This window comes from Musca vetustissima, unplaced genomic scaffold (assembly GCF_032173495.1).
Source record: "Musca vetustissima isolate MV318-11 ecotype Yass unplaced genomic scaffold, APGP_CSIRO_Mvet_v1 utg2274, whole genome shotgun sequence".
NCBI classification, from domain to species: domain Eukaryota; kingdom Metazoa; phylum Arthropoda; class Insecta; order Diptera; family Muscidae; genus Musca; species Musca vetustissima.
In genome coordinates this window covers 134,953-162,180 of record NW_026879689.1, presented here as the reverse complement: position 1 = coordinate 162,180, position 27,228 = coordinate 134,953, and the positions used below count along the sequence as shown (strand labels likewise).

Genomic DNA, 27,228 nt, shown 5'->3' with positions numbered 1-27,228 from the left:
TTTGAGATTTTTTTATTAACGACGTTTGCGCTCATTTTCACGTCTGCGTTCCTCCTGAAATAAGAAATTAAAATATATATTACGCATTTTTCAAAATTGCAACGCATTTCACTTATATTTAATGAGTATGTAAGAGTACTAATCGTAAAAGTATTATTACAGTATTTATATTCAGGCACGAATATAAATGAATTAACGATTAACCACTATTTTTCTTCAGTGTGCGCAAAAATTCGCTCGCGAATAAAATAAAATACATTCTTTTCGTTTTGTGTTCATTTTAGGAATGAATTTATGGCGATAAATTTTTTACCAAACGAGCATTCGCCAAAGAATGTTCGCACACACATAGCAAACGAGTGAGAGCACACAACAACGATCGTTCGTTTCGCTTGGTGGTTGAAATTCTTTCTGACATTCTCTCACGAATGAAAACAAACTTTCCCGAATTCTCGTGAATGCTCAAAACAGCAACAACAAACGTTCGTAAACTTAATAGTTGCTGGACATGTGTTTTGTTATTCCACACACTTTCTGCTACTCACACTACACTACTACTTTTTTATGATATTTTTGTGGTTGTTTTTAACAGTGCTCGCGAACATTTGTTTTTTTTTTTTTTTTTTTTTTGAGTTTTTCAAAAGAATATTCTTCAGCAACAAAAGCTCGCGAACGAACGAATCGACGACGCTTGCAGCGAAATGTTATCGTTCGTGAATTTTTCGTACAATGCGAACATTCTCGAGAGAATGCAAATGCTTGTGCATTCATTGTAACTTTATCTCTCGCGATAAATTGAAAAACATTCGAATTCTCGCCGTGAGCATTCGTTAGAAAGAGTGTATTTTAATCATTCTCCGCACCTTGTTTTTTTTTCCTCTAATTTACACCAACTTTGTAATGATTTTTTATTACTATTTGGTAATTTTTTTTTATACATACCTTTTGTGTCAGAATAATCAACAAGCGTCTGAACATGCTCAAAACGTCGAAGAACAGATCCAATGCATGTTGGACAACATCTCGATTGCCATAGCGAACCTTCTCAACGATATTTTGGGTGTCGAAAAGAATAAACGCGGCCATAACAATAACACCAACGTATAGCTGAGCCTATTAAAAAAGGCAACAAGTATTAGACAAAGTAGACATACAAAATTATTTCAAAATCACATACCATTTGTACAAACATTGATTTGAAGAAAATATTTAGAATGCTCAAAAGTGTCATGCTATTGATTACACTAATCAAAATACCACCCAAAAACAAATATTGACCACGTCCAGCCAAAAGTGCTGCTATGGACAACGATGCGAATGTTATAAATGTTCCCACCAATGCAGTAACAATAATCGATGGATCCACACTGACAACATAACTTAAAAGGGGTCCTAGAGTTTGTCCCGAACAGAAACCAAATCCATACAGCATAGCAACACGTGTATAGTAATTTTTGCCATTATCACGATAGAAGTGTAAACCCAAAACTAAGAACAAGGTACCCAATGCCGCAAGTATGCCCAAATCAATATAGTGTTTCATTTGTAGCATAGAACCAATGGCGGTCACAGCAGATGTTCCACCCAACATCATGTAAACTTTGGCAAGATGTTGTTGGACATATGGTTCGCTGGAAATAAAGAAAAAAATGGGAAACTATTAAAATCATATATAAATAATATTTAATAAATATAAAAAATATAAAGATGTGTGTTATTAGGTTTGCAAGATTTATTCTCATTAAATCGCAGTGGTACCCAGCATTGTATATAGTTATTACTTAGTGTTTCCAAAGCTGTTCGACACTCAAGGACGTCCTTATTTCCCATAAAATTTCCGTGTCCTGGTACCCAGCATAGTCTATAGCTGTTAGTTAGTGTTTCCAAAGCTGTTCTACACTCAAGGACGCTCTCAAACTTGATGGATTTAAGAGCTGCCTTACAAATTGCGAAGATTTCAGCCTATAATACACTACAGTCGCTCTCTAACCTGTAAGTGTACTCAAGAATTAGCCTTTCACAGTAGACGCCAGCCCCAGTATATTCTTCTTACAGTCGTTTCCACGAGGGATAACGACATCTACATCGACAAATCTCTGGACTGGTCGTTTAGTCGTTTATTTTTCCAGGATGGTTCCCATTGATATCCGACTCGTACAGGATACATCTATGTTCATAGGCACAATTGCGACAAAGATTCTGTTCATTCAGCTTTGGGGTACACTGGCATTTAATGTTATGATCACGTTCAGCATTGCGTTCAGAGCATTTGGGTTGTGCTCCTCGGAGCTCCCGTTCAAGAATCGAGGCTGCGCTTTCCGCCTTGTCTAATTTTGTGGATGTCGTTTTTTGGCGCTGAGAATGCCACCAGACAAGAGATACATGGGATAAGAAGGACCTAAACACGGTGTCAGTGTATAATCAATAGGTCCCCAATTTTTATTCCCTTCACCACACTGTGGCATAGGGTATTATGCATGGTACAATAATACAAGGTAGGGCAGCTTGAGGTGAATAACAAAATTTATGCAATTATGCACGTGTGGCTTCTTCTGCCAAAAATAAATTAAATATACGCAACAGGTGTTTGTGTTTATTTGACATTTTTTCAACGCAAAACGAGAAAAATGAATGAAAGGTTATGATTTCTTCCCAAAATCCAGTAGGGAATACCATAAAATGTTTATTTCATCCATAACAAAATAATTACTTCCTGACGATCATGTTAAAAACATAACTTTAATTTCAATTAAATTTGAATATATTTCAATTTATTTGACATAGTATTCAAAACAATACACACACATACACAAAATATGTATTTTGATTTGATGGAACAATCCACCTTGAGAAAAAATTGTAATCAGTTGGTAGCTGTGCCCTATCCTGTAATAATTATACCATGGTATTATGTCTTTGTGCATATGTTTGGAACAGCCAAAAGGAATCGAAATAGACCCATGGTTTCTTTATGAATATGCATAAAATCACTTTCTGAATCGATTTATGCATGTCCGTCCATCCGTCCTTAATCCGATTTGGATGAAATTTGGTACAGCTCAATTATTTGGCCCAAGGAAATTGTTGAAACCCGGTTCGGATTTAGATATAGCTTCCATATATATTTTCGTCCGATTTTATGTTAATGGAGCACCAAAGCCCCTATAAATCTCTCATTTGGCACGAAATTGCAAAATTTAGTCTAGAATGTTATATGCTGCGTTTAGTAAAAATTTGTTTCGATTTAGATATAGCTCTCACATATATTTTCGACCGATTTAATGTATTATGTACACTAAAGATCCAAAGTTTGGCCGATTGGCACGCAATTTTGTACAACGTCTTTAGCATTCGTTTTCCTCTGTAATTAACAGTCGAGGATAGTACCAAGGTATTTTCCTTCGGGCGAGTGCTGAAGCTGCGCTCCATCCAGGGTTGGTGGAACAAAGTCGCCATGCTTACGTCTTTGACATAATACTAGTGGAAATAAACTTGTATACAATGAAAGTAACACGACAATGAGAGACAATGACATTGATTAACTTAAAAAACGGAACAAAGAATTGAAAGATGCAATATCGGCGATAATGGTATGTAATTTCTATCTTTGAATTTGTCTTCTTATATCTTCCTAGGTAGAAATATCAGACCTGATGATTCCCGAAGAGTGATACTACTTGTTTAAACCACCATTATTACTATCCCCCAAACCCTCATAGGTAAGAACGTATTATTTGCCTAGGCTCTAAAAATGAATACTGTAAACATATTAATAATTAATACATATAAAATTTTATACACTACGTGTACTTTTATTACAATGCTTCAATAAATTCAATGTCATCGTGACTTACACACTTGTTCATTGGAGCTTGGTGAGGTCAGTGACACAAAGTCCAACGTACACACTAAAGGCCATAGAAATAAATATGTAATATAAAAAAACAAGATAAAATAGAACACCTTACGAAAACTCGGGCATTACAACCACACATACAAAAAAACATTTTCAGAAAAATAAGAAAACATTTTGATTCATTATGAATTCTTCTCGAAATTTGTGGACACGACTTTTTGCGTCTGGTATATATGTATGTAATTTATATTGTCGCCTACTTAATAGAATACCAAATTTTTTAAAGCAACAAAATATTCTGAAAATTGCACCAATCTATAATTACAACAATACGAACAATCCCAATAATGTACTTACTATTTCTGGTTTAGACCATTTGTGAATCTTGTAAAGCGTTCTTGAAATGCCTCCATTTTGGCTATTTACTGCAAGCAAATACACTTTCCGTATGCCCGGTTTTCGATGTAACTTTTTTATTTTACAACAATTTGTCAAATAGATTTTTTTATATCCAAAAAATGGTTTTGAAAACACTCGTTCTCAGTAACAGTGTGCTGCACAAACTACTTTGATTGTGATCTATTAACAAATTATTCGACGTTTTCAATTTATTGAATATGTACTATTTTATGTTTTTCGTAAACGCAGATTTTCTAGATGTTTGTTTTGCTTTGGGACGATTGCAATTGATTTTAGTGGTGGTGAAATTCCAATTAGTAGCAAGCGGTTAGGTGGTGGGACACGTCAGTGGCCACTTAATGTAGAGTTGCCACATTTTAAAATGTGCATTGTTTACAATTTTTTTTACTGTATTTGGTGTGTACCACACCTAAAGCGGAATCAAATTTACGGTATTGAAGGCAACGCAAATTCCATGGTATAATAATAGAAGGTAACAGCCATGGTGTATTTAATAAGGTGTATGCATCAGATACAACAACAAATATTTTACAAATTCAACATTGTTGTTATAGAAATTAAATTGTCATGGTACCATTTAGTTTTTTTCAAAAAAAAAAAAAAAAATATTTATTTGATTTCATTTTTTTGTCAACAAATAATCTATGAGGAATTGAAATCTTCTGTTTTTATGGAAAACTGTGGCTTCCAAATCAGACCTTCTCAGTGGAAAAGTTGTGTGCCATAAATCGCCGATCAAAGACCCCAAAATAATGAAGATTGTACTACGTATTCAGTATACCAATATTGTCATAAGCGTATGTCAAATTCTCGGGCTGAAGTACGGCTATCCACAAATGCTTTTCAATTTAAAATAACATATAAAGATCCACTACAAAAACTATTGCAAAGATTTTGTGCCTAACTATGAGTTAGGCTGGATATCCGTCGAAGATTTTGCAAATACCAATGGGCAGATTCCAATATTCAATTTCATTGGGTTTGAGGGAGGTTGAGGATTCATACCCTACACGTATGGACTTTAACACTAGAACGCCGAAGGCGGTCCGCTTTCCAATTTCAAGTACAAAAGCAACTGTGCATTTAATGACACTTTTTTTTAAATTTGATGAATTTTTTATAATAAACGTAATTCTATGAGGTACAGTGTTAAACATTAGCTACTCAATATAATCTTGCAAATTATGATATTTTCGTGAGAAAGCACTAGGGACATTATAGAGGCCCATATTTCAGAATGTGTGGCAAACAGGCTCCTTGCAAATTTTAAAGCTCCTTATTTCAGCGGCCTATAATCAGGAACCCAATGTAAAACGTATATTTTTTGTCATTTGAGGCTTGTAACATTTTCTTTTCCTATAAATGTATATTTTGTTGTTGAGCATAATTTAAATTTGAAGGAAATGAAACGTCGAAGAAATTTGTTTTGACAATTTATTTCACAAACAATAAAGAAAAAAGTTTAAAACCATATGATTGTCACTTACACCTTATTAAATGCGCCTTGGTAACAGCAAGTGTTGTTGTACAACAAACGATACAACAACCCCATGGAAATTTGTTGTTGTAAGTTATACTAGTGTCAACGTCATTTGACAGAAAGATGTAAACAAACAAACAAATTATCAACAAATTATATTTATTTTGGTCTTTCTAGTACTTTTTTAAAGCTAGTAAAAGGGAAACATTTAAAAATCGCTCTCAGAGTACAAAATAATTTGAAAAGTTCGGGAACGCAACTCTAGTAAATATGCCAAAAATAGACGGCAATACTTCAAAATCCACATAAAACCAATCAGAAGTAGGCATTCCTATTTACCACTTTTACTAGTTCAAATTTCTCGAGTAAAAAGTTTACAAAGAGAACGCCATTTTGTTTTGTGTTCTCTTAAATTTCATTTTTTACCAGTTTTACCAGTTTTCGAGTAAAAAGCAAAACTTGTAAAATTTGTAGATTCTTTTAGGTTCTGGGACGGAACTAAAAACATGAAAAACATGAATGAAAATCTATACAATTTGTATTTCTATCGCTTTCACATCTTTCCTATAATTGAGCCATTGCCACTAATACATGCAACTCATATGAAAATGCAGATCTCTCAATCAGAAGACTGGACGGCTGTGACCCCCCTCGAGCAAGCTCGTCGGCTATCTCATTCCCTTCAATATCGTTATGTCCTGGAACCCAGCATAGCCCAACTATTTGTCGTATATCATTCAGAGCGGTCTTACAATCATGAACTGCTTTCGAGTTTATAGTATGCGCCTTCACCGCTTTCAGGGCCGCCTGACTATCTACATAAATAGTCACCGGTCCCGTAATGTCGGCATTAAGTGCTTTTACTATCTCGGCCGCTTTCGTGATTGCGAGAATCTCTGCTTGAAAAACGCTACTGTCATGAGTTTTGTATACCTAATTCCCTACAGTAGACGCCAGCACCAGTGCCTTCTTCCATCTTGGACCCGTCTGTGAAGATTGACAGATCTGGCAGAGGTAGACAGCCACTAGTCCAGGATTCCCTACTAGGAAATTCAACTTTGATGACATTAAAGTCCCTATGGGGGGGAATATAATCACTGATATGACTATCCCCCCTAAAAAGGTCATAACCTGGCGTTATGTTTAGGATGCTGGCATGACCATAGTTCAGCGATTTCAAGGCATCTGTTTCCCGGAGTCTCAGGGCACACCTGGCCGCCTGGAATTTGATCAGAATATGCAATGGTTGAAGATTCAAGATTGCATTCAAGGCTGCCTGTGGTGTACTTCTTAATGCTCTGGTGATCAGAATTGAAGCCGATATCTGTACTATGTTCAGTTTTGTCAGCAGCTTCTTTTTGTTCACCCCCTGCCACCAGACAAGACAACCATAAGTAAGTATGGGTAAGACAATCGTCGTATACAGCCAGTGTATAATTCCGGGTCTCAATCCCCAACTCTTGCCTATGGAGTTCTTGCATGAATAGAGTGCCAGCAATCCCTTTTTGGAGCGTTCATCAACATTCCTATTCCACAGTAACTTGCGGTCTAGGATATTGCCAAGATATTTAGCTTCATCAGAAAGGGTTAAAGTCTCTCCACCAAGTGATGGCAAGCGGAAACTAGGAATTTTGTGTTTCCTAGTGAAGAGCACCAGTTCTGTTTTAGTGGGGTTTACACCAAGACCCTTGGTGCAAGCCCAATTTGACAGGGTTGAAAGGGCACCCTCCAGGATGTCTGACTACACCATCGGCATAGGCTACAACTTTTATCCTGAGATGATTGAATTTCAAAAGTATCTCATTTATCACCAGAAGCCACAAAAGTGGGGAAAGTACTCCTCCCTGAGGTGTGCCTCTATTGGCAGATTTCCTCACGGAACTCTCTCCTAAGGATGAGTTGATAATTCTGCTTTCCAGCATTCTATTGGATTGCCTCTAGCTTCACATTGTTGAAAGCTCCTTCGATATCGAGGAATGCTGCCAACGTGTAGCCAGAGGACTCCATATTCTTCTCGATGCATCCAACCACCTCATGCAGAGCTGTATCCACTGATTTGCCTTTGATGTAGGCATGCTGGGATTTACTAAGTTTACTACGGTCAATGGTATTTCTAATTTTTGAGTCTAGTAACCTTTCTAAAGTTTTTAGTAGAAAGGAAGAAAGGCTAATCGGTCTATAGTAGTAGTCAAAATCGGTGCAATATTTTTTGAGGTTAGCGATCACGAAAAATTTATATATATATATATAAATTAAGAATCCACTGTAAACTGCTATGTAATTAATAGAAAATAAATTAATGTTTGAAAATATGGCAACATTCAACATGGCATGTGAATCACTGTGAAATGTTGTTCAGAATAAGTCGAAGGGGAAGAGCGAGTAATCGTGGAATTGTCAACCAGAATAAGGCTGAATATTTAAACAAAGTCTGTGAAATAAAGTTCGGAATACTTTATCACCCTTATTCTGGGCATCAATCCACCGTAAATTTGTTCGCACTTCCCTTTAAAGTTATTCTGAACCAGAACTCGATGCGAGTTTGTTCGCATTTTTTCATATGACAACACAAATTACAACTTAAATTATAATATGGCATCACGAATCTTTTTTTTCAACCACCATTTTCGAAAATTCGAATCCACATCTCGCATTTTTTGCTTCTCCCCAAGGTATATTTAATAAGGTAGCCGCATCGGCCCAGCTGTTGGACAAATAAATGTCAAAAATGTTGTTGTAATGTTGAACCAAAAAATTAAAAAAACAAAATTATAAATGAAAATCTCCGAATTTCGAAGAGCCTTTTTGGCACTACTTTTATTAACATTTTCTACAAGAATTTGTGTAAAAAAATCTTGTCAATCTGTTTGTTTTTGCAAAATATTTTTGACATATCAAAATACAACAACCGATGTTTGTTGTAGAAATTCGCCGATGCGGCTACCTTGTATATCTACCTTGCTTCTCCCCATTCGTTCTGAATAAGGTGAGAATGTGAAAGCGAAACAGTTTTTTCATGCGAAAAATTTCCCTAACAAATATCCAGAATCAGGCAATTCCAGGTGAATTTACTCGCTCTTCCCCTTCGACTTATTCTGAACAACATTTTCCTGTGATTTTTTTCGTATTCTCTTTCGCCTTATTCTGAATGAAGTTCGAAAGGGAAAAAATCTGCTTTGGGGAAAAATTAGGTATTCTGGATTACAGGGAGTAGGAGAATGTGATGACATTTTGTGCGAAATTTTACGATAATAAATTTAAAGAGAGCTGACTACAAAAATATAAGTAATAAATATTTTTATGAAAAATATTTACACAATACCTATACTATGACGATTTAGAATATTATAAATGATTGTATGCAACTTTTTAACTGGAAATCAACATATAAAATGCCATTGGAAATCCTATTGATAACGGATCTGTCTCTCAAGAAAAAAATTGTAAAAATTATTGAAAAACCAAATTTGCCTAATGAGCCGCCTAACAGTGAAAAACTTAAATAAAAATTATGAAAGAACAAATGAAGAAATAAAGAAGTAGGAGCAAATCATAACATAACTTTAAGAATTTGGGCACACAATTATGTAGTGAAATAATAAACTGTGAATTAATTCAATCGCAGATTTCTTCCCATTATTCGTTGGATTTTTTCTTTCAACATTTTTTTCTTTTATTTGTAATCTATTGTAGTTGTTACACCAAATTGCATCAAAACAATGAACAGCTGTTTCACATGTCATATTGTAGGTTGCCATGTTTTCAAACTTTAATTCATTTTATTTTAATTACAAAACATTTATACAGCGGATTCTTGATTTATCAAATTTGTATTATTATAAAGTTTAAATAAAAATAACAATTTTTAATAAAAAAATCAATAAATAAAATATTGCAAAATTAAATTACAATGGGGCAACAAACATTGCAACTTAAATTACAATAGGCAACACAATCTTTTTTTCAACCACCATTTTCGAAAACTCGAATCCGCATCTCGCATTTCTTGCGTCTCCCTATTCATACTGAATACGACGAAAATGTGAAAGCGAAAATTGTTTACATGCGAGATATCTTCCAAGCGAATGCCCAGAATAAGGCTGTATATTTTTATAGTCATACCCCTTAAAATTTATTAGCGAAAAAATCTGTAATTCTGAATGACTTAATTTTCCCCATAGCGGATTTTTTCGCTTTCAACGATTTATGAAAATTCCTCATATATTTACTGTCCATCTTCTCATGAAAGAACATTCGACTCCGATAAATTAAAGGAACTGGAAATATAGCAGATCAAACACCTAATTTGTGAGTGTACCATGTTTTGCAATAAAACTTTAGTGCTTTAAACTTTTTCTCTCGCTCAAAAAATTTGACCTTCTCCTTCGATACTATCACCGTCTCCCCAAATAAAAATTAAGGAACAAAACCTAAAGCAAAGTCATAAATATTTAAAATATAGTATTGAGAGTTATTTAACATTACGGTCAATAAGCGGGTACATTTGTACCTTTTTTCGAATAAAAATGCTGTAAAACTTTTAATAATAAAGATATTTGGATCAAATTTTGAGGAATCATTCTTGAGGTATTTTCACACATAATCGAAGAAAAAATTATAAATATTTTCCATATATAAAATTTTTAAAATTTTTAAAATTTTTTAAAATTACCTGTATACCAAAGGAAAACCAAGGTAGTTTCTGATTTCCACGAGACGCCTTGATGACCCCATGTTGTCTAGGGCCAAAAAAATTTGCAGAGGGGTTGAGGAACACCTAAATAAGATCTCAATAAAAAAACTAAAAAAGCTTAACCCATTCGAAAGCTATAACGAATTTACTATGTTTGTTTTAGATCGATTATCATTTAAGCATGGATTTAAATATATATTATTTTAATGTACATATAATTTTGAGTTCGTACATCTAGATCAGATCCGTATAGACTAATTTAAAACCAAAAACCTCACGATAGTCCAATTCTTTAATGAGTTACAGAGCTATCTTTGGATGGGTACAAATGCACCACGGTTATTGATCTACGTATACTTTTTTGGTTATTGACCGTAGGGTTAAATTGGCAACCGTCCACGAAATGACATTATTATTTTACTCACCTCTGTTTTTGTCATGGATATAAATTTATGTTTTTTCTTACACACTCATGTTCCATAAATAGCGGGAGCAGTAACACAATAATGACAGCTAATGTATGTTTTAAAGGCCACATATTTAATCAATATGCTTATTTTGTAGATGAGAATTTGTTTGGCATTTTTTTATACATTGTAGAGTTTGTTCTTCTCGAAAGATTACAAAAAATAATCACAAACAGTAGAAAAAAAAGAACAAACTTGCCTTGGCAAATATTACATTATAACAATAATTAATTTAAATGGTATGTATAGCAAAAACGGTGGAGAAACAAGATTTCTTAATTACTAAGTTAAACTCTATGTACATAGATTTAAACTCTATTTCTTTGGTAAATGATACAAATGTGTCTCTTTTTTGGGATTATTAGTGATACAAATTTCAACACTTGTTTTTGTAATTATCTCATATATTTATATTTTTTATTAATAAACTGAAATATCAATTTACAAACAATGTATGTATGTATGTGTGTACGCGTAGTTATTAATTAAAGTGTCTAATTATTTGATGGTATTAAATAAAAAAAGGAGTGGTGATGGAAAGATTTGTTGCTGCCGGCTAATAGTAAATCATGTAATGCTTTGAAATTGCAGCCACAGATTTTTGCATAGTCATTGTTGTTGAACTGTCTTCCATTTTTAATTTCCTTTTTGGGCATTTTGTTGTTTTCTTGTTCAGAGACTTTATCCACGTTCGTTTAATCCATATTGCCATATCAGCTGTCCAGTTTTGTAGCTAACCCAAATGTTAATAGTAGTAGTCTCTTGTTTTCAATGCATTTTGAATTTCCGATAATGATATCTGGTAAATCATAGGATTATTAATTGGATGTGAGGTTGTGGGATTAGGTTATTCATAAAGGTAACGATCGATGATCACTTGTTGCAAGTTAAATAATCTTTATTTGTGTATTTGTTTCATTATATGTCAATATGACTAATGTCTGGAACGATGTTCTCGGTCACGTTCACGCTCGCGATCACGGTCACGATCACGTTCGCGATCACGATCCCGTTCACGTTCGCGGTCACGATCGGATGACCGATAGCGTTCCTCGTAGTAACTACGCTTCGATGGTGCTTCGGTGCCTACATCGCCGCCCGCTGGTTCGGGAGTTTTTCGTGCTCTTGCCGAACGGCTGGAACTATCATCACGATAGTGATCATTGGTACTAGGACGTTCTCGTTCACGGCTTCTAGAGCGATCGCGATAACTGGAAAATAGGCGAGACAAATAAATATTTGGAATTATTTTTTTGAATAGCATCTAGTAGAAATGTGTGAAGATTCAACAAACATTTGCCTCAAGGCTTGATAAAAGAGCAACAACTCAAAACTTACCCTCCAGCATCACGATCTCGTTCCCTTTCTCGATCACGTTCCCTTTCGCGTGATCGCTCACGATACCGTGATGATGATCTTTCACGTCGCGGCCTCTGTCGATGAGATCGATCACGTGATCTTGATCGTTCACGTCTATTATAACTTTTCGTTTCAATGCCGTGCAATGTGTCCTGCAGTGAGCTAATCAATATTTTGCAACGTTCATCGTGAGCCACCTTCGATTGTTTAATCAATGAGATTGCTGTGACTAATGTTTCAATAGCGCTGGAGTATTCACCGGCTGCAGCATCCGATACCGCTCTTGCAATTGCAGAACTGCTAACTGTGCGATTGCGACCCATTATTTCTTCAAATTCAGCTTCACTTAGTTGAGGTCCCATGGGCTGTTGTTGGTCCGGGAAGGTTTGTTGCTTAACCGGTCCCGGCGGACCAGGCCAAGGCCCCCGTGGTGCACCCTGCTGTGCAAAGTGGGGAGGTGGTCCGTGCTGGGGTGGCATATTCATTCCCTGTTGGGGACCGGGTGGACCATGTGGCGGGCCTCCACTCATAGGTGGGCCACCAGGGTGTTGTGGAGGACCACCGCCAGGCTGATTAAAGAATGCGGGATTGACATGTGGAGCCGGACCACCAGGAGCGCCGTGTGGTCCTCCAGGTGGAGGAACACCAGGACCACCCATTTGTGGAGGGCCACCCGGAGGACCTCTAGGAGGGCCCTGCATATGTGGTGGCCCCTGGGGTGGGCCACCAGGCGGTCCCTGCGGAAAGCCTCCATGCATGGGAGGTCTCCAGTCAGGTCTCGGGCCACGCATTGGCATACCGCCAGGAGGTCCCTGAAACTAAAAATAAATTTTCATTTTTCAAACGCTTCATCTTTTCAACTCGATTCAATGAACAACAATATAAATAAACCCTCGAATTTTTGAAATTAATTAAAACAATTAATTATCTCAACATTCTGAATGCTTAAATTCTAATAACAATAAATTCATTCTAGTAAAAAAAAAAATACAATACAATTAAACATATTTATAAAAATAAGGGTGTTACCATTTGCGGAGGACGTTGTGGCGGTCCATTCATGGGTCCTGGTCGGGGACCATTCGGACGTGGCTGACCCGGCCATTGTGACTGTTGCTGGCCAAAACGTGGTGGTCCTTGCATGCCTTGTTGTGGTACCATTGGTGGTCCCTGATGCATAGGTGGCTGTATTTCATCATTTTGTATGTGATGGATTTCGATTGAAATTGAATGTTGTGAGCGTTATTGTTTTTTTTTTTTTTTTTTTTTTGTTATTTATTAACGTAATTTTGGTTTGGTTTGGATTTTTGTTTTTCAATTTTTTTTAAAACATGTTGTTGTTGTTGAATGATGAGGATGATGAACATGGAATAAGAAATAATAGACAATAGTAACTATAATAGATTGTAAACATATAGGTATAGGTGTAAATTAAAATTATACATTTCTCAACTACTAAATAATGCTACAATATTATATAAGTCTATGTCTAAGAAATTTCAATGTCAATATGTATGTAGCTTATTAATAAGAATTATAATTAAAAAATGAAATTTGTATAGTTAATGCTCTTATTAAAAATAAAATTGTAGGGAAATAAAGTGAACCATAATGATAATGTTGATTAAAACAAAAATAAAAATTTGTACAAATATGGTTTTTTTCTTAACGAAATATGGCATGTTTCTTAATTAAAATTTAGTTTATGTATACATTCAAACATATTTATAACTGTAAGTTGATATATCTGTAACGTGCGTTCAAATTCGCTTATAACGACGACGTTGACGAATTTTGTAGCTAAAAAAATATGAAAGTTTGAATCTGATGAATTATAGCGATACGTAAAGTTCGACGTATCCATCTAAAAAAAAATTTTGAGTATATGACAAGCCTTATAATTTTGTCTTCGATTCTAATTATTTTACTTGAATGTATATATTCGAGATGTTTGTGTAATACGTTCGTGGAGTAGGCAATGATGTAATTGTAATATTTACAGTTATTTCATATTTTAGTACTACTCAGAGTTTTGAAGGTAATATTATAAATATCTTCAGAATATTGATTGAAGGGAAGGCCATAAACTATTAAACCGTATACATACAAAGTCTTTTTGATAACAAAAATTAACATATTTTGAGAAGGGAGTCGTTGTGCATTAAATGATCCATATTAGTATATTTTTAGTCCACTTGTTGTTGTTGTTATTAGGTTTGTTCGTTTACTCAATAATTTGTACAAATTTCTACAAATTATTACAAAATGTTGTTCGTTTACCCAAATGTCTAGTAAAAGAGAGTGAATTGAGAAAGTAGATTTGACAGTTGTATTACTGTAAGAATATTCAGTAAGAATATTCTCGTTCCATCTGCTGATGTTTAATCAGCTGTCTTGTTATGTCTTGTAAACAAGCAACAAAATTGTTCTCAAGCAAATTGATCGTTTTGTGAATTTTATGTTGATTGCGTATCATTAAACATTAAAATGGATGAAGAAAGCGCATGTATTTATAAACAAAAACAATTTTCGGCTTGTTATCCATTTTTTCTAAAAAAATGCTGCTTTTTTAGTTTGCGTCAAATTGTTTGTTGTTATAATCAGGTGTGTCGATGCAATATTTTTCCGGGATGTAGTAATTTTCTTCCCCAGAGCCTGGAAAACTTATTTAAATCGATATTGTTTTCGACTTTTCTTTATAAATTATAAAGGGGTTTTGAAAATTTCCATGATTTTTGGTTGGAGGACATAAGGATTTTAATCATTTTAAATGAGACTCTGACGCTATAATAGTATTAAGCGGACCCCACCCATTCTGGATTTCAAAGTTCGACGGGTTTCAACCGGCTGGCAAATGAGTATACATTTGGTATGTTCCCGTACTGCAAGAATTATTTAAATTATATTAAAGACTTGTATCTTTGCATACACGTATTTGAACACTTAAGGGAACCCCCGCTTCAGCCGTCGCTTGATGCTGACACAATAAATCGGCTATATCTTCAAAAGTTGTTAAGATTTTCACTTGAAATTTTGTAGGGATATTCTTGAATTAGTGTAGGTTCCAATCAAATAAAAAACAAAAGTCCTTCTTCTCAACGCGGATATGAATGCCGATCACTTAAACATCTGAATCTGAAAATTCCAACGCAATTAGAAAAAGAACATATCTGTCTCTGGTAAAAACTAGATTTATTAACATCGCTCGAAAATTAGGAAAATGGCGGACCTAGAATTTTTATATTTTGGAAAATCGATTATTTCGGCACAAAACCAAGCTGGAAAATAGCTATGTAGGTCCAGAGTAACATGAAATTTAAATGAGACATTCGTGAGAAGTTATATTAAATAAAAATATAGAAAATCAATTTTTTGAAACCGAGAATGGGCAGGGGTCCCCTTAATTTATAAATATTGAGTCTGTGTCTTTCGGCCGACAGCAGAAATAATCCAAGAATACCTAGCTTTTGAAATATTACATCAGCTATAATCGTCAGTGGGAAGCAAAATTTAATGGTATCGTAATACTCGTGGCAAGTTCTATATGACATCTTTGATTTATGTAGAATACTCAGCTGATTTAATTGTATCGTAATTTTCGTGTCAAGTTCTATATGACATCTTTGATTTCTGTAGAACGGCCCATTAGGAAAATTGTGTACACATTTTATTTGAAATAAGATATTTTTTTTTTTGAATTGTTTAACATTTATCTTTGCCATGTTCTCAAATCTGCAGGCGATGGAAAAATGTAGAATACGTTTTTAATTTTTTCTGAACCGATTTAAAGTTTATTAATTGGCATGAGAACTTCATTTACATAATTTGAAAGAATATTAATCGCGAGTTAAAAATTATACATTATCAAATTTAAAAAAATCGCAGCAGAGTTTCGTTGCCCTTTGGTTTACAATTTACTTCAATTTCCTAAAGGGATCATTTAAAGGAGCAAATCCCTTTGCAATGGAAAATTGCTATTTTCTCTACAGTTGTGGTAATGACTCAATTGATGAAAGATCTGCAAGCGATAGAATTATAAATTTGCAAGACTTTCATTCATGCTTTTCAATTTTATTCTGAAAATACAAAACTAATTTTGAAAATAAATTAACAGCCTGTTTATGTATTTCGAAAGAAAGGTTTCTTTGGTTCATGTAAAAACCTGTTACAGGCAAAGGAAGACGAACGATAAACAACTCGAAAGAAAACGTAAACGTACATATATTTTTTCTTTAAAAATTTTGTTTATTTGAAGCACTTTCACACAATACAATCTCTATGCAAAATAAAAATTTTTGGAACATGTATTATAGGCATCGCTTGGATTTTTCATTCATGTTTTTGGAAAATAAAATTGTACAAATACTGAACAATTTTTTTTTCAAAACTGTGATTGTTCTCAAATGGGACTCTCATTTATTGAACATTGTTGTAAAACTTTACATTTAATTTAGTAGTTTTTCGCATGGTATACGTAACGCAAACGAACTATAGCTTTCGAAATACATGAACGCTTTTTTAAACGAAAGTGAGTGAGTTACTTTCTTTAGCATTGATTTACGTTCGAAATAGAAAACAAGGCTGTAAATTTATATTTATATATATATTTTGTTTACATTCGACATATATTTAAACGTAATAAATTGTTTAAAATTTGAAATGTTGTATAATTCTCTTGTAATATAATTAATTTTTTCAATCATGACTTCAGAATTACTATTCAAATTGTCTGGACGCCTATGTCACAAAGACATGAACTAAACTATCTTCGACTGTTTAATGGACATCCATTTTCACCCATTACGCATGAATATTCAACAATTTAAACAAATTCCTGTGCTACTCGTCTTTTCAGTTTCAAATAACAAATTATTAAGTCGGTCCGGAAAACGTGAAAAACATAATTCATGCTCAGAATCATGGCATAATTATTGAAGGTAGTCTCATTTGAGAATTGGATGATGGCAACCCTTTTTAATTTCGAATTCAGGGTCGTACCTAAATTCATGCGTATGCGTACGAATTTATTGACCTCAAAAGTTAAATACATGTATTTCAATGAATGTTATCCAAATACGCATTGCGTTTTCAATTTCCCGTTTTCAATTTGCACAGATGCAAATAAAGTCCTTACGTATGTGGGTAATACATTACTCTCAAAATATTTATAAATACAATTTTTGCCACTGAGAAGAACATGATTTGCGTACTTTTCGAAGGAAGACCTTTTCATTTAAATTTTGAAAACTGAATGCTGTCAAAGGCGAATTTATGAAAAATTTGGAAACATACAGTTAAAATACATTTTAACTATTTAAAATATTGTAAACACAAAGATGATGAAACATTTTTTTATAGATCCCCTATTTTTTTGTAAATAAAAATATATCGTGTGGCAAACTAACTGCAATAAATTATAAAAAATAACTAAATTAATTTCTCGTAGTACAAGTAATTGCTCAGAGCCATGGTACAATTATAAAAGGTAACAGCAAATCCCAGCTGATTTGATTCCAACGTAATACTAGTCCCAATATGAATTTGACAAATTATGTTTTTAAAAATCACCCAACAGGAAAATTGGGAACGCAATTTGAAATTGTTCTTTATTAAATGTGCTCCTGTATTCAATTTACTCAATCTGCCTGCTGGGAAAGTTTGAGGAAGCAAATCTTTCTTCAAGGAATAACTCGCTATTCCCAACATTTTTTATATGTGTTACACATATATATGGCAATGGCTCAATTGTAGGAAAGATGTGGAAGCTATAGAAATATAAATTTGATAGATTTTCATTCATGTTTTTCAATTTTTATTTTGAGGATTCGAAAATATTTCATTTTCAAAATAAAAATAATTTGATGATAATTTGTTTGTTTGTTTACATTTTTCTGTCAAATAAAAATTAGTAGAACTTGGCAACAAAAATTTCCATGTGGTTGTAAAAATAACAAATTAATGTTACCTTCTATTATTATACCATGGCTCAGAGCCATGTGAAGTTAAAATTCAACAGTTTATCCATGGTGTATTTAATACACCTTGAGTTTATCCAAAACAATTTCTACAAAAGCAGGAGTTAAAAATTCGAAGCAAAACCCCCACATAAAATAAAAATGTTTTATTTACTGAAATTTAATATCATTTTTTTATTAAATTGTTATTTTCCATTAAACAGAGTAGTTTTTGTTCTTTTGATTTCAAACAGAATTTCAAAAAAATATGCAACAACAACATTTAAACATATGTATGTAAAAAAAAACATATTTTGTCTATCATCATCACAATTTGTACTTAGGTAGAATGTTATTAGACAATTTCAAAATATTTTTGTTTTTTGTTTTAAATCATATTTTTCAGTTATAAAGAAATATATATGTATATTTTTGTTATTTTTTTTTAAGTACTAAGTACACATCACTGATATTTACATGGATAATAAGTGAGAAGTACGTGTTGTTGTATATAAAAAAGTTATGAATGAAAAAAACGGATTTTCATTAAAAAAAAAAATAAATAACATGCAAATCTTACAATACTAAGAGATTATGGAATAACAAAAATAATATATATGCGTATAATATTTAATATGGTATCACATTTCAATATTCCCTTCTGTGGCTGTTGTGATGCCTGCCTTTGTGTTCTTGTATTTATTATTATTTTTTTTTTGCCAGCAGACATCACATACTCAGAATAAATAGAAGAGAAAAAATAGAAACAAACAAATTTGTAGAAAAGGGTGATAATATTGACAACAAGAAGTTCACTTAAAAATATTTCTCTAAATATACTTGTTTATTTAATTTATTATTACATATTTTGTACTTTTCTTGCGTTTTTTTTTCGAAAAAAAAAATAATAACAAAGACAATGAGAAGAGAAGTACAGACACGAGTTTGTAAACGATCGTTTAGTTTTGTTACAACTAAGAACAGCAAGAAACAATATAAAATATTTTGTGGTAACAATGAGGCTGTCTGCTGTTGGTATCACAGTTTTTTCTTAAACAAAACTATATGTGTTTAATTGTTATATAATATATATTTATATAAACAATGGATAGTAGACTTAATATTTTATAAAAAAGTGTTTAGAAATTCGGTTAAAAAAGGATAATAATGACTAACGAATAGTTATGTTTAATTGCTCTGAAATACATTTCATTTACACTTATTTGTAAATCTTATTCGAAACAACAATAATTTTGAACAATCTTAGTTTTGTATGAAATATCATCAGATGAGACGTTGTTTTTGAAAATGATAAATTGAAATAACAGAAAGAGTGTAGATGAGAAACTTAAAAGGCATTCAGAACAATTGAGATAATGTTAAAAATATACAAAAACAAAATAGAAATGATAGCTTTTTTAATAAAAAGGAAATATGTAAATAAATAAAAAATACCATTACCATAATCAGATGAAAAAAACATTAAAAATATTATAATTTAATAAAACAAAATAACAACAATATGTTTGGTTATCTTAAACATATCAGTCTTTGTGTGGGAAATACAAATATAAAAATAAACTACCCATAATTTATAGTAGTAAACTATACTTGTTTGTTATATTGGACAAATATGTGTATAGAGGACTAGAATACGTTCTATGGTACTGTGGCTACGCTTGCTTGCTAGTTAACAACATACCTGCATTCGGGGAGGTCCCTGACCAACGGGCGGTCCTTGTGGTGGCATATGCTGTGGCCTAAATTGACCTGGCGGCATATTCGGATTCATGGGCAGACGTTGCTGATGTCCCGGTGGTACTCCTTGTGGCCCGCCTGGATGTGGTGGCATTGGTCCGCCCGGCATCATGTTGGGTGGTGCTGGGCCTCTTGGTGGTCCATTTTGTTGCGGTGGTGGTACTGGACGTGTTTTTTGTAGACTCTCAAATTGATTTAAAGCCTGCTTCGTTGGATATGTAACAACTGGCGCCTGGCCATGCAATTCTTTTTTCGGCAAGCGCTCCAAAACCAAACGCATGCTGTTTTCCGATGCCAATGAAACAACGCTAAAACCTTTCGATTGACCATTGGCACGATTCTCGAAAAATTTCACCTCTTGAAAATCGGTGACACCTATATCGCGTATAGCATTAGCAATATCTTGATCAGTTGTCCACTGTAAATGTAAAATGAGGAAGAAATAGTTTAGTTTACATAAAAATAGATCAATGTTGAAACATTTTTATAGAGTTTGGAATAATAACGATATAGAATAACAAGTGATAATGTGTTCGAAAATAGTGTAGTGATAGGAAGTTAATGATCAATTTAAAACGGTGCAAAAAGGTCGACATATAATGGCATCCAAAAATATGAAATAGCAAATTCCGTTTAGGAATTTTTGATGTTAAAGATGTTTGTTGAAACATTTTTATAGAGTTTGGAATAATAACGATATAGAATAACAAAAATATGAACAATTTAAAACGGTGCAAAAAGGTCTACATATAATGGCATCCAAAAATATGAAATAGCAAATTCCGTTTAGGAATTTTTGATGTTAAAGATGCACCTCGCTCAGGTAGGCCGGTCATCAAAAATCGGAGAAATGGTCGATGTTGACCGGCATGTTAGGAGTTGTAACATCGCCCAGGAGATAAAAATCGACCATAACAGCTTTAAATCTTGTACAAAAAATAATAATAATAATAATGGATTTATTTTTCTTGAATACTGTATAATTTGTTACACTATTATTTCAAAATGCACCATTTATCCTACATCTACTATCAAGTTTGTTGTCATTTAGTACTCATCACACACATAAGCATATCCTTCTTATTTCCATTATACAGATTTCAAAGTGATCAGAATTCCAATTATATATTTCAGCAAATATCTACAGGTTCCACAATTAGTTCCATTCAGTACTTTTCGAACACATAAGTACACATTTTCAAGACTACCACCGTATATCAATCATTTAATAAATTTAGTACCGAAACCCCTTTGGTACTTCTTTCTAACTCTCCGTCAGTGACCCACATTCCAAATTATAGGTTTCCAGCATTCTCCGTTACTCAAATCCAAATTTAGTGCATTTTGTACTATTCTTACACATAAATTACTCATAAATAAAAATTTCTAAAACTAAATCAATCCTACGCTCTAAATCGATTTTATTTCCACCAAACGCCAAATTGTACCAAATTTAGTATTCAAAAGTACGAATTCCCAAAACTACCTCAATCCTATTTTAAAATAGTAAATCCAAATTTGAGAATTCCAGATCTATCTTCTCGGCTAAATCCAAATTGTACCAGATTTGGTACCATTCTGTATTTTTCGCACCCATATTCCACTCTCTCTCCTACAATCCGACAGTAATCTTCATGGCATCATTCGGGATTCCAGTTCTACTTGTGTCCAAATTGTACCAACTCCAATCAAATCCAATAATAATCTTAAGTCCACATTAAGGGGTTCCAGCTCTATCCATTTACCAACATCCAAATTGTACCAGATTTAGTACCGTTTATTACTTTTCGTAGACGTAAGAACGATTTTCCACTACTTTCTCAATTCTACACTCCAACAGTAATTTTAATAATACATTTCAGCCCTATCCGTTCACATACCTCCAAATTGTACCATACTTAGTACTTATAAGTATTTCCAACACTACCAAATTTCACTATCCAAATTAAATTCTTTCCATCTCTATCTGTTCACTCAAGTTTAAATTGTACTAAATTTAGTATCATTTAGAACACATAATTACTTTCATATCTCAATTCTACACTCCAACTACAACCATTATTACAAATTTTAGGTTTCCAGCCCTCTCCGTTCACTCAAATCCAAATTGTTCTAAATCTTGTGCCGTTTAGTAGTTTATCGTGCCAAAATATACGAATTTCCAAAGCTGTACTAAATTTATTACCTTTAAGTACTTTTCGTACCCATAAGTATGAATTTCCTAAACTACTTCAATCACACACTCCGACAGTCATTTTGGATTCCATCTCTATATGCTCAACTAAATGCAAATAGTACAAAATTTAGTACCATTTAGTACTTTTCATACACACACTCCAGCAGTCATTTTGGATTCCATCTCTATATGCTTAACTAATTGCAAATAGTACAAAATTTAGTACCATTTATTACTTTTCATACACATAACTGTAATTCAATGAATTGATTGAATATTGCAATGAATTTTTATTTTGCAAACCGCAATTTATGTAATTATTATTTGTCAAAATTGTACTAATAAAAAGTAGTAGTAGTAGTTGAGGGTGAGTTGTAATCCCACGGCGGCCGGTTCTATGCGCCACCTCAACCTCAACTAATAAAAAGTAAGTTAATTCAAGAAAAAACAACAAAAATACGTTTATACGATCACAACTCTAACACTGCACATAGATTTGCATGTCATTAAAAAAATCGTTACACGTCCTTGAACCAAATTTCTATTATAACATCTTGATACAACACTTACCCATGTCAAATTTCCCACATACAATTGAAAACGCCTACCAGCTTGATTGGGAGCCAAACTACCAGCACCTTGATGGTAGACTCCGTTTGTTCCGGCATTTCCAGCACCACCTTCTGCGCCATTATTTCCCGAACTGGGGCTTTCACCACCACCCGTTGCTGGTGCGATTGCAGCACCACTATTATTGGCTTCGGGCGCCCCACCTATATCATCGTATAAATCCACTCCATCGCCAGCAAATTCATCCTACATTAACAGAAGCAACTCACCACATTAGACATTTCGCAATGATTTATTTGTTAATAGAAAAACAACACGTTACCTGATTTTGTGTATCCAAATCTTCGGCATAAAGATCTAATACCACGCCGTCAGCCATATTTGTTTGTTTCGCCTATTTTCACGGAATTGATTTGCCCAATATGGTCTGAAGTTTAGTTATCTGCTGCAAACACACAATATTGAGTGTGACCGAGGATTAAATATTCCACTGTTTTTTTCTCAAATAATTTTTTCTACACATACACACGCGTACTACGCGAGCACACACCGACCGACACCGGTGACAGCTTGCACCTTCTTTTCAACTTGTACCTCGCTTCAGTAGAATTTCTTCTGTACAGTTTCTGCTCACATAAATTGACTAATAATTAAAAATAATTGTTTATTTGGATGGTATTCACTGTTCCCTTTACACGTAACAAGTTTTTCATAAAAAATATGAACTTTTCTAGCTTCTATAATTGAAAAAAAAAATTGAATTGAAAATTTCCCTAGCGAATTCAAAGCCTAAATTTCAGCGAATGAAAAACTAAAATGGAATAAAAATGAGCAGGACAAATATATGTTGTGTTTTTTCTTTATTTGATAATCGGTCACATTTTTTGGTTAACCACTTCCGACATAGGGAGTTGCCATATGATGTCAATACGTTGAGTGTTGTAGCGACATCTAACGACGCCTTGGCTTCAAGAGAATTTTGCAGAAAGTGTAAAAAAAATATTTATTAAAAATAATAATTTATTCATAAGGTTAACAGTGAGTGAGTCTTCGTTGACTGTCAAATTTATTATTTGAAGAATTAATAAACAAAAAAATATTTTTATTCGAACCATAATATATGTGCACATTACTATCATTGCGTTTTCCTGAAAGATATTTTGAGTTTTTATCCTGTTCTGGTTGGTATTTCACGATTAAAATGTTGACAGCAACCTTAATCTTATGAATAAACCTTGTTCTGTAGGATTAATATATTAATATATTAATATATATGTGCACATTACTATCATTGCGTTTTCCTGAAAGATATTTTGAGTTTTTATCCTGCTCTGGTTTGTATTTCGTGAATAAAAAGTTGACAAGAGAAGATTAAGTTGTGAATTCGCATCCAGGTAGACCTTAGTTAATTCGTCATGCTTGTACTGTTTTGTAAATTTTTGTGCTAGGATTATTCATAAGGATAACAGCCAGGCGAATTCATGCCCTAATAGTACGTTTTCATTTAACTGGATTTCGTTAACCCAGTGGGTTTCAATTGTCAATTCCTTTGCATATATTTCAAATAAGTCCTCATAAAGTAGGTTAACCTGGTAAAAAGTTCTAATGTACAATGAGTTTAATGTACGTTTAGATTTAGTCCCAATTTAGATTAAGGTACGTTTAGTTTGTACCGGATTTGGTTAACCCAGTGGGTTTAAATTGTCAATTCCTTTAAATATGTGCTAAATAAATCCTCATAAAGTAGGTTAACCCGGTAAAAAGTTCTAATGTAAACGCCGTATTAGGCGAGTTTACTTGCGGCAAGTCTTTGTTTGTAGGAGGGAGGGGCAACGGGAATAGAAATGGCAATTTTCTGGCAATTCGTATTGTGTATTTCGTATTTTTTACATTTTAAATTTATTTATTTTATTGGAACAAATAAAAAAAGAAATATTGTTGAAACCGAATTGCCTTGTATAGACGCATGAAGCAAGTTCAAAAGAGAACAATAAGAATTGCCGGAAGTAAACTCGTCTAATCTAAATCAGGAGTTACGAAATCCACTCGATCTCAAATGTCAATTCCATAGCGTATGTCAGTAGTCACGCGAGCAAATTTTCATGACAAATTTTCTTCGCAATTTCTTTAATAATTTCATTTACGACTTTTCTAATTCTTCCCCACACTCATTTTCTCGTTTGACCATTGTTCATTAAAATTAAAAAATATCAACCAGAACAGGATAAAAACTCAAAATATCTTTCAGAAAAAGAGTAATGTGCACATATATTTTGGATTTCAAATTCCCCTTCCTGTTAACCATATGAATAAACCTTGCTATTGTGTTCCGTCATCCTTTTGGGGCAAATTAAAGTTGGCTGCAGAATATTTGTTCATTTCACTCGAATTGAAATATTTTTCTGGCAAGAGAAAATTGAAAAAAAAGAATGAAAATGTAGACAATTTATAATTCTATCGCTTCCAGTACTTTCCACCGAGTTATTGTCATATGTAGACAAACGCTAAAAACAGCGTTGGAAATAGTATTTTTTCTCGCAAACGTTCTAATTTGTAAACCAACGGACAGTGAACTTCTGTTGCTAATTCTTTTATTTAAAAATAGTAATTGTTGATGCGAAATTAACACTATTTAATATTAATTTCATTGTTTAAAAACCTGCTAAGAAAAAAAAGCCGATACTAAAGTTGTCCATATTCTGCAGATTTCAGAATATACATAAATGGCAAACATTTTACAAAATAGTGTTGTATTTTTCCGGGTTCCTATATATTGTAAAGCTCAAATTGTATAAGCGTATAAAATATTTCTAATTCTAATAAAACAAAGTAGGACAGCTTGAGTTGAATAACAAAAAAAGCAACTATGTTGTTGGTGGCTTCTTCTGTCAAAATATGAAATAAATGTACGCAACAAGTGGTTGTGTTTATTTGACATTTTTCAACACATAACTAAAAACGCGAAAATGAATGATTTCTTTCCAGAATACAGTAGGGAATACCACGAAATATTTGTATTAATAAATATAAAGTACTTAACAAATTTTGCCACTTCGTTGGAATTTAGGTAAAGTTTCAACAACGTTACCTAAATTCCAACGAAGCGTACAAAAATATTCGACTTCCCCACTATGGCAAAATGTTTTGCACGGCCATATTACCCAAATACGTCGAATCCACATATCTTAGCGAACTAAACAAAATCGACAAAAAAATTATAAAAAGTGTTCAAATATTTCACATTCTTATTTAAAAATTGATATTTTCTTCTTGTTTTGTTTCTCTTTTCAACAAAAGAAAAAATCAAATCCATGTTCTGTCATAATTAAATTTTTTCAATTTGAAAATTCATACGTCGACATATTTCGGTAACATTCATATAAATACATGTTTTCTATTTTTGTGGCGAATAACGTCGAACGGCCTAGTTGAATTTTATGAATTTTAGGTAGGGCTGCAAAGGAAGATATTTTGATTTAAATTTTGAAAACTGAATGTTTTCAAAAACAAATTTATGAAAAAATTGGAAACATATGACTGTATGAAACTACCTAGTATAATTATACCATGTGTATGAGTTAAGAATAAAAAGGGTTATTATCAATTCCCATGTCATACACCATGGTATAATAATAGAAGGCAAATGTTGTTGTACAACAAACGATACAACAACCACATGGAAATTTGTTGTTGTAAGTTTTACTAGTGTCTGAAAAATGTAAACAAACAAACAAATTATATTTATTTTGAAAACGAATTATTTTTGAATCCTCACAATAAAATTTGAAAAACATGAATAAAAATCTATCAAATTTATATTTTTATCGCTTCCACATCTTTCCTATAATTAAGCCATTACCACTTATATGTGTAACACGTATGAAAATCCAGGGAATTGAAAGTTATTCCATGAAGAAAGATTTGCTTCCTCAAACTTTCCCAGTAGGCAGATTGAGTAAATTGAATACGGGAGCACATTTAATAATTGTATGCGTTCCCAATTTTCCAGTTGGGTGATTTTTAAAAACATAACAAATTCATATTGACATATGAAACATAACAAATTCCCAATTTTCCAGTTGGGTGATTTTTAAAAACATTACAAATTCATATTGACACTAGTATTACTTTGGAATCAAATCAGCTGGGATTTGCTGCTACCTTTTATAATTGTACCATGGTCATACACAAGCAATAATAAAGTGTTATATCAAACAAAAACATCTGTTTTTTTATTTCCCATGGTTGGAAACATTGCACGTCAAATACAAGTTCAAAACACCGCACAATAAATTGGCATAGCATAGCTGCCAATCCGATTAATTGCCAAAGCTCATAGTTTGTAATTGAATTCGACGTGTAATACTGTCAACCATGACAGTATTACACGTCGATTTTCACAAATCTGTTGCTTTAATTTGTGCAAGTGAAATTTAATTTTTGCAATTTATATAATAAAATATATAAAAAACTAAATAAAATAATTTTTTTCTTT

The 27,228-nt window shown here is 33.1% G+C and overlaps 2 protein-coding genes across 3 annotated transcripts; both read right to left on the bottom strand.

Annotated features, from left to right (window-relative positions):
* Positions 1-8: 8 nt before the first annotated feature.
* On the bottom strand, positions 9-16,776 carry LOC133324755 (bax inhibitor 1). Its single transcript, XM_061533595.1, has 5 exons — positions 16,773-16,776; positions 4,214-4,280; positions 1,178-1,631; positions 943-1,113; positions 9-54 (listed from the first exon to the last, which is right to left on the bottom strand). Exons 2-5 carry the CDS (start codon positions 4,267-4,269, stop codon positions 16-18), a joined length of 720 nt encoding a protein of 239 aa, XP_061389579.1. The 5' UTR covers positions 4,270-4,280; positions 16,773-16,776; the 3' UTR covers positions 9-15.
* Positions 11,841-23,197, bottom strand: LOC133324753 (cleavage and polyadenylation specificity factor subunit 6). Of its 2 annotated transcripts, XM_061533593.1 has the most exons (6): positions 23,056-23,197; positions 22,734-22,979; positions 19,932-20,405; positions 13,305-13,460; positions 12,255-13,093; positions 11,841-12,127 (listed from the first exon to the last, which is right to left on the bottom strand). In XM_061533593.1, exons 1-6 carry the CDS (start codon positions 23,110-23,112, stop codon positions 11,851-11,853), a joined length of 2,049 nt encoding a protein of 682 aa, XP_061389577.1. In that variant the 5' UTR covers positions 23,113-23,197; the 3' UTR covers positions 11,841-11,850. The 2 variants fall into 2 exon arrangements, with proteins under 2 accessions (XP_061389577.1, XP_061389578.1); XM_061533594.1 differs by lacking the exon at positions 13,305-13,460.
* Between the last annotated feature and the right edge of the window lie 4,031 nt (positions 23,198-27,228).

What these genes read in the sequence shown, in the direction of transcription:
- LOC133324755 (XM_061533595.1), bottom strand. Translation starts at nt 4,269, where the DNA reads ATGGAGGCATTTCAAGAACGCTTTACAAGATTCACAAATGGTCTAAAC. An exon ending in AATGGTCTAAACCAGAAATA is followed by an intron (nt 1,632 to 4,213) that starts GTAAGTACATTA and finishes CTTTATTTCCAG; the next exon opens with CGAACCATATGTCCAACAAC. An exon ending in AATCAATGTTTGTACAAATG is followed by an intron (nt 1,114 to 1,177) that starts GTATGTGATTTT and finishes CTTTTTTAATAG; the next exon opens with GCTCAGCTATACGTTGGTGT.
- LOC133324753 (XM_061533593.1), bottom strand. Translation starts at nt 23,112, where the DNA reads ATGGCTGACGGCGTGGTATTAGATCTTTATGCCGAAGATTTGGATACA. An exon ending in ATTTGGATACACAAAATCAG is followed by an intron (nt 22,980 to 23,055) that starts GTAACGTGTTGT and finishes CTGTTAATGTAG; the next exon opens with GATGAATTTGCTGGCGATGG. An exon ending in CACAACGTCCTCCGCAAATG is followed by an intron (nt 13,094 to 13,304) that starts GTAACACCCTTA and finishes ATTTATTTTTAG; the next exon opens with TTTCAGGGACCTCCTGGCGG.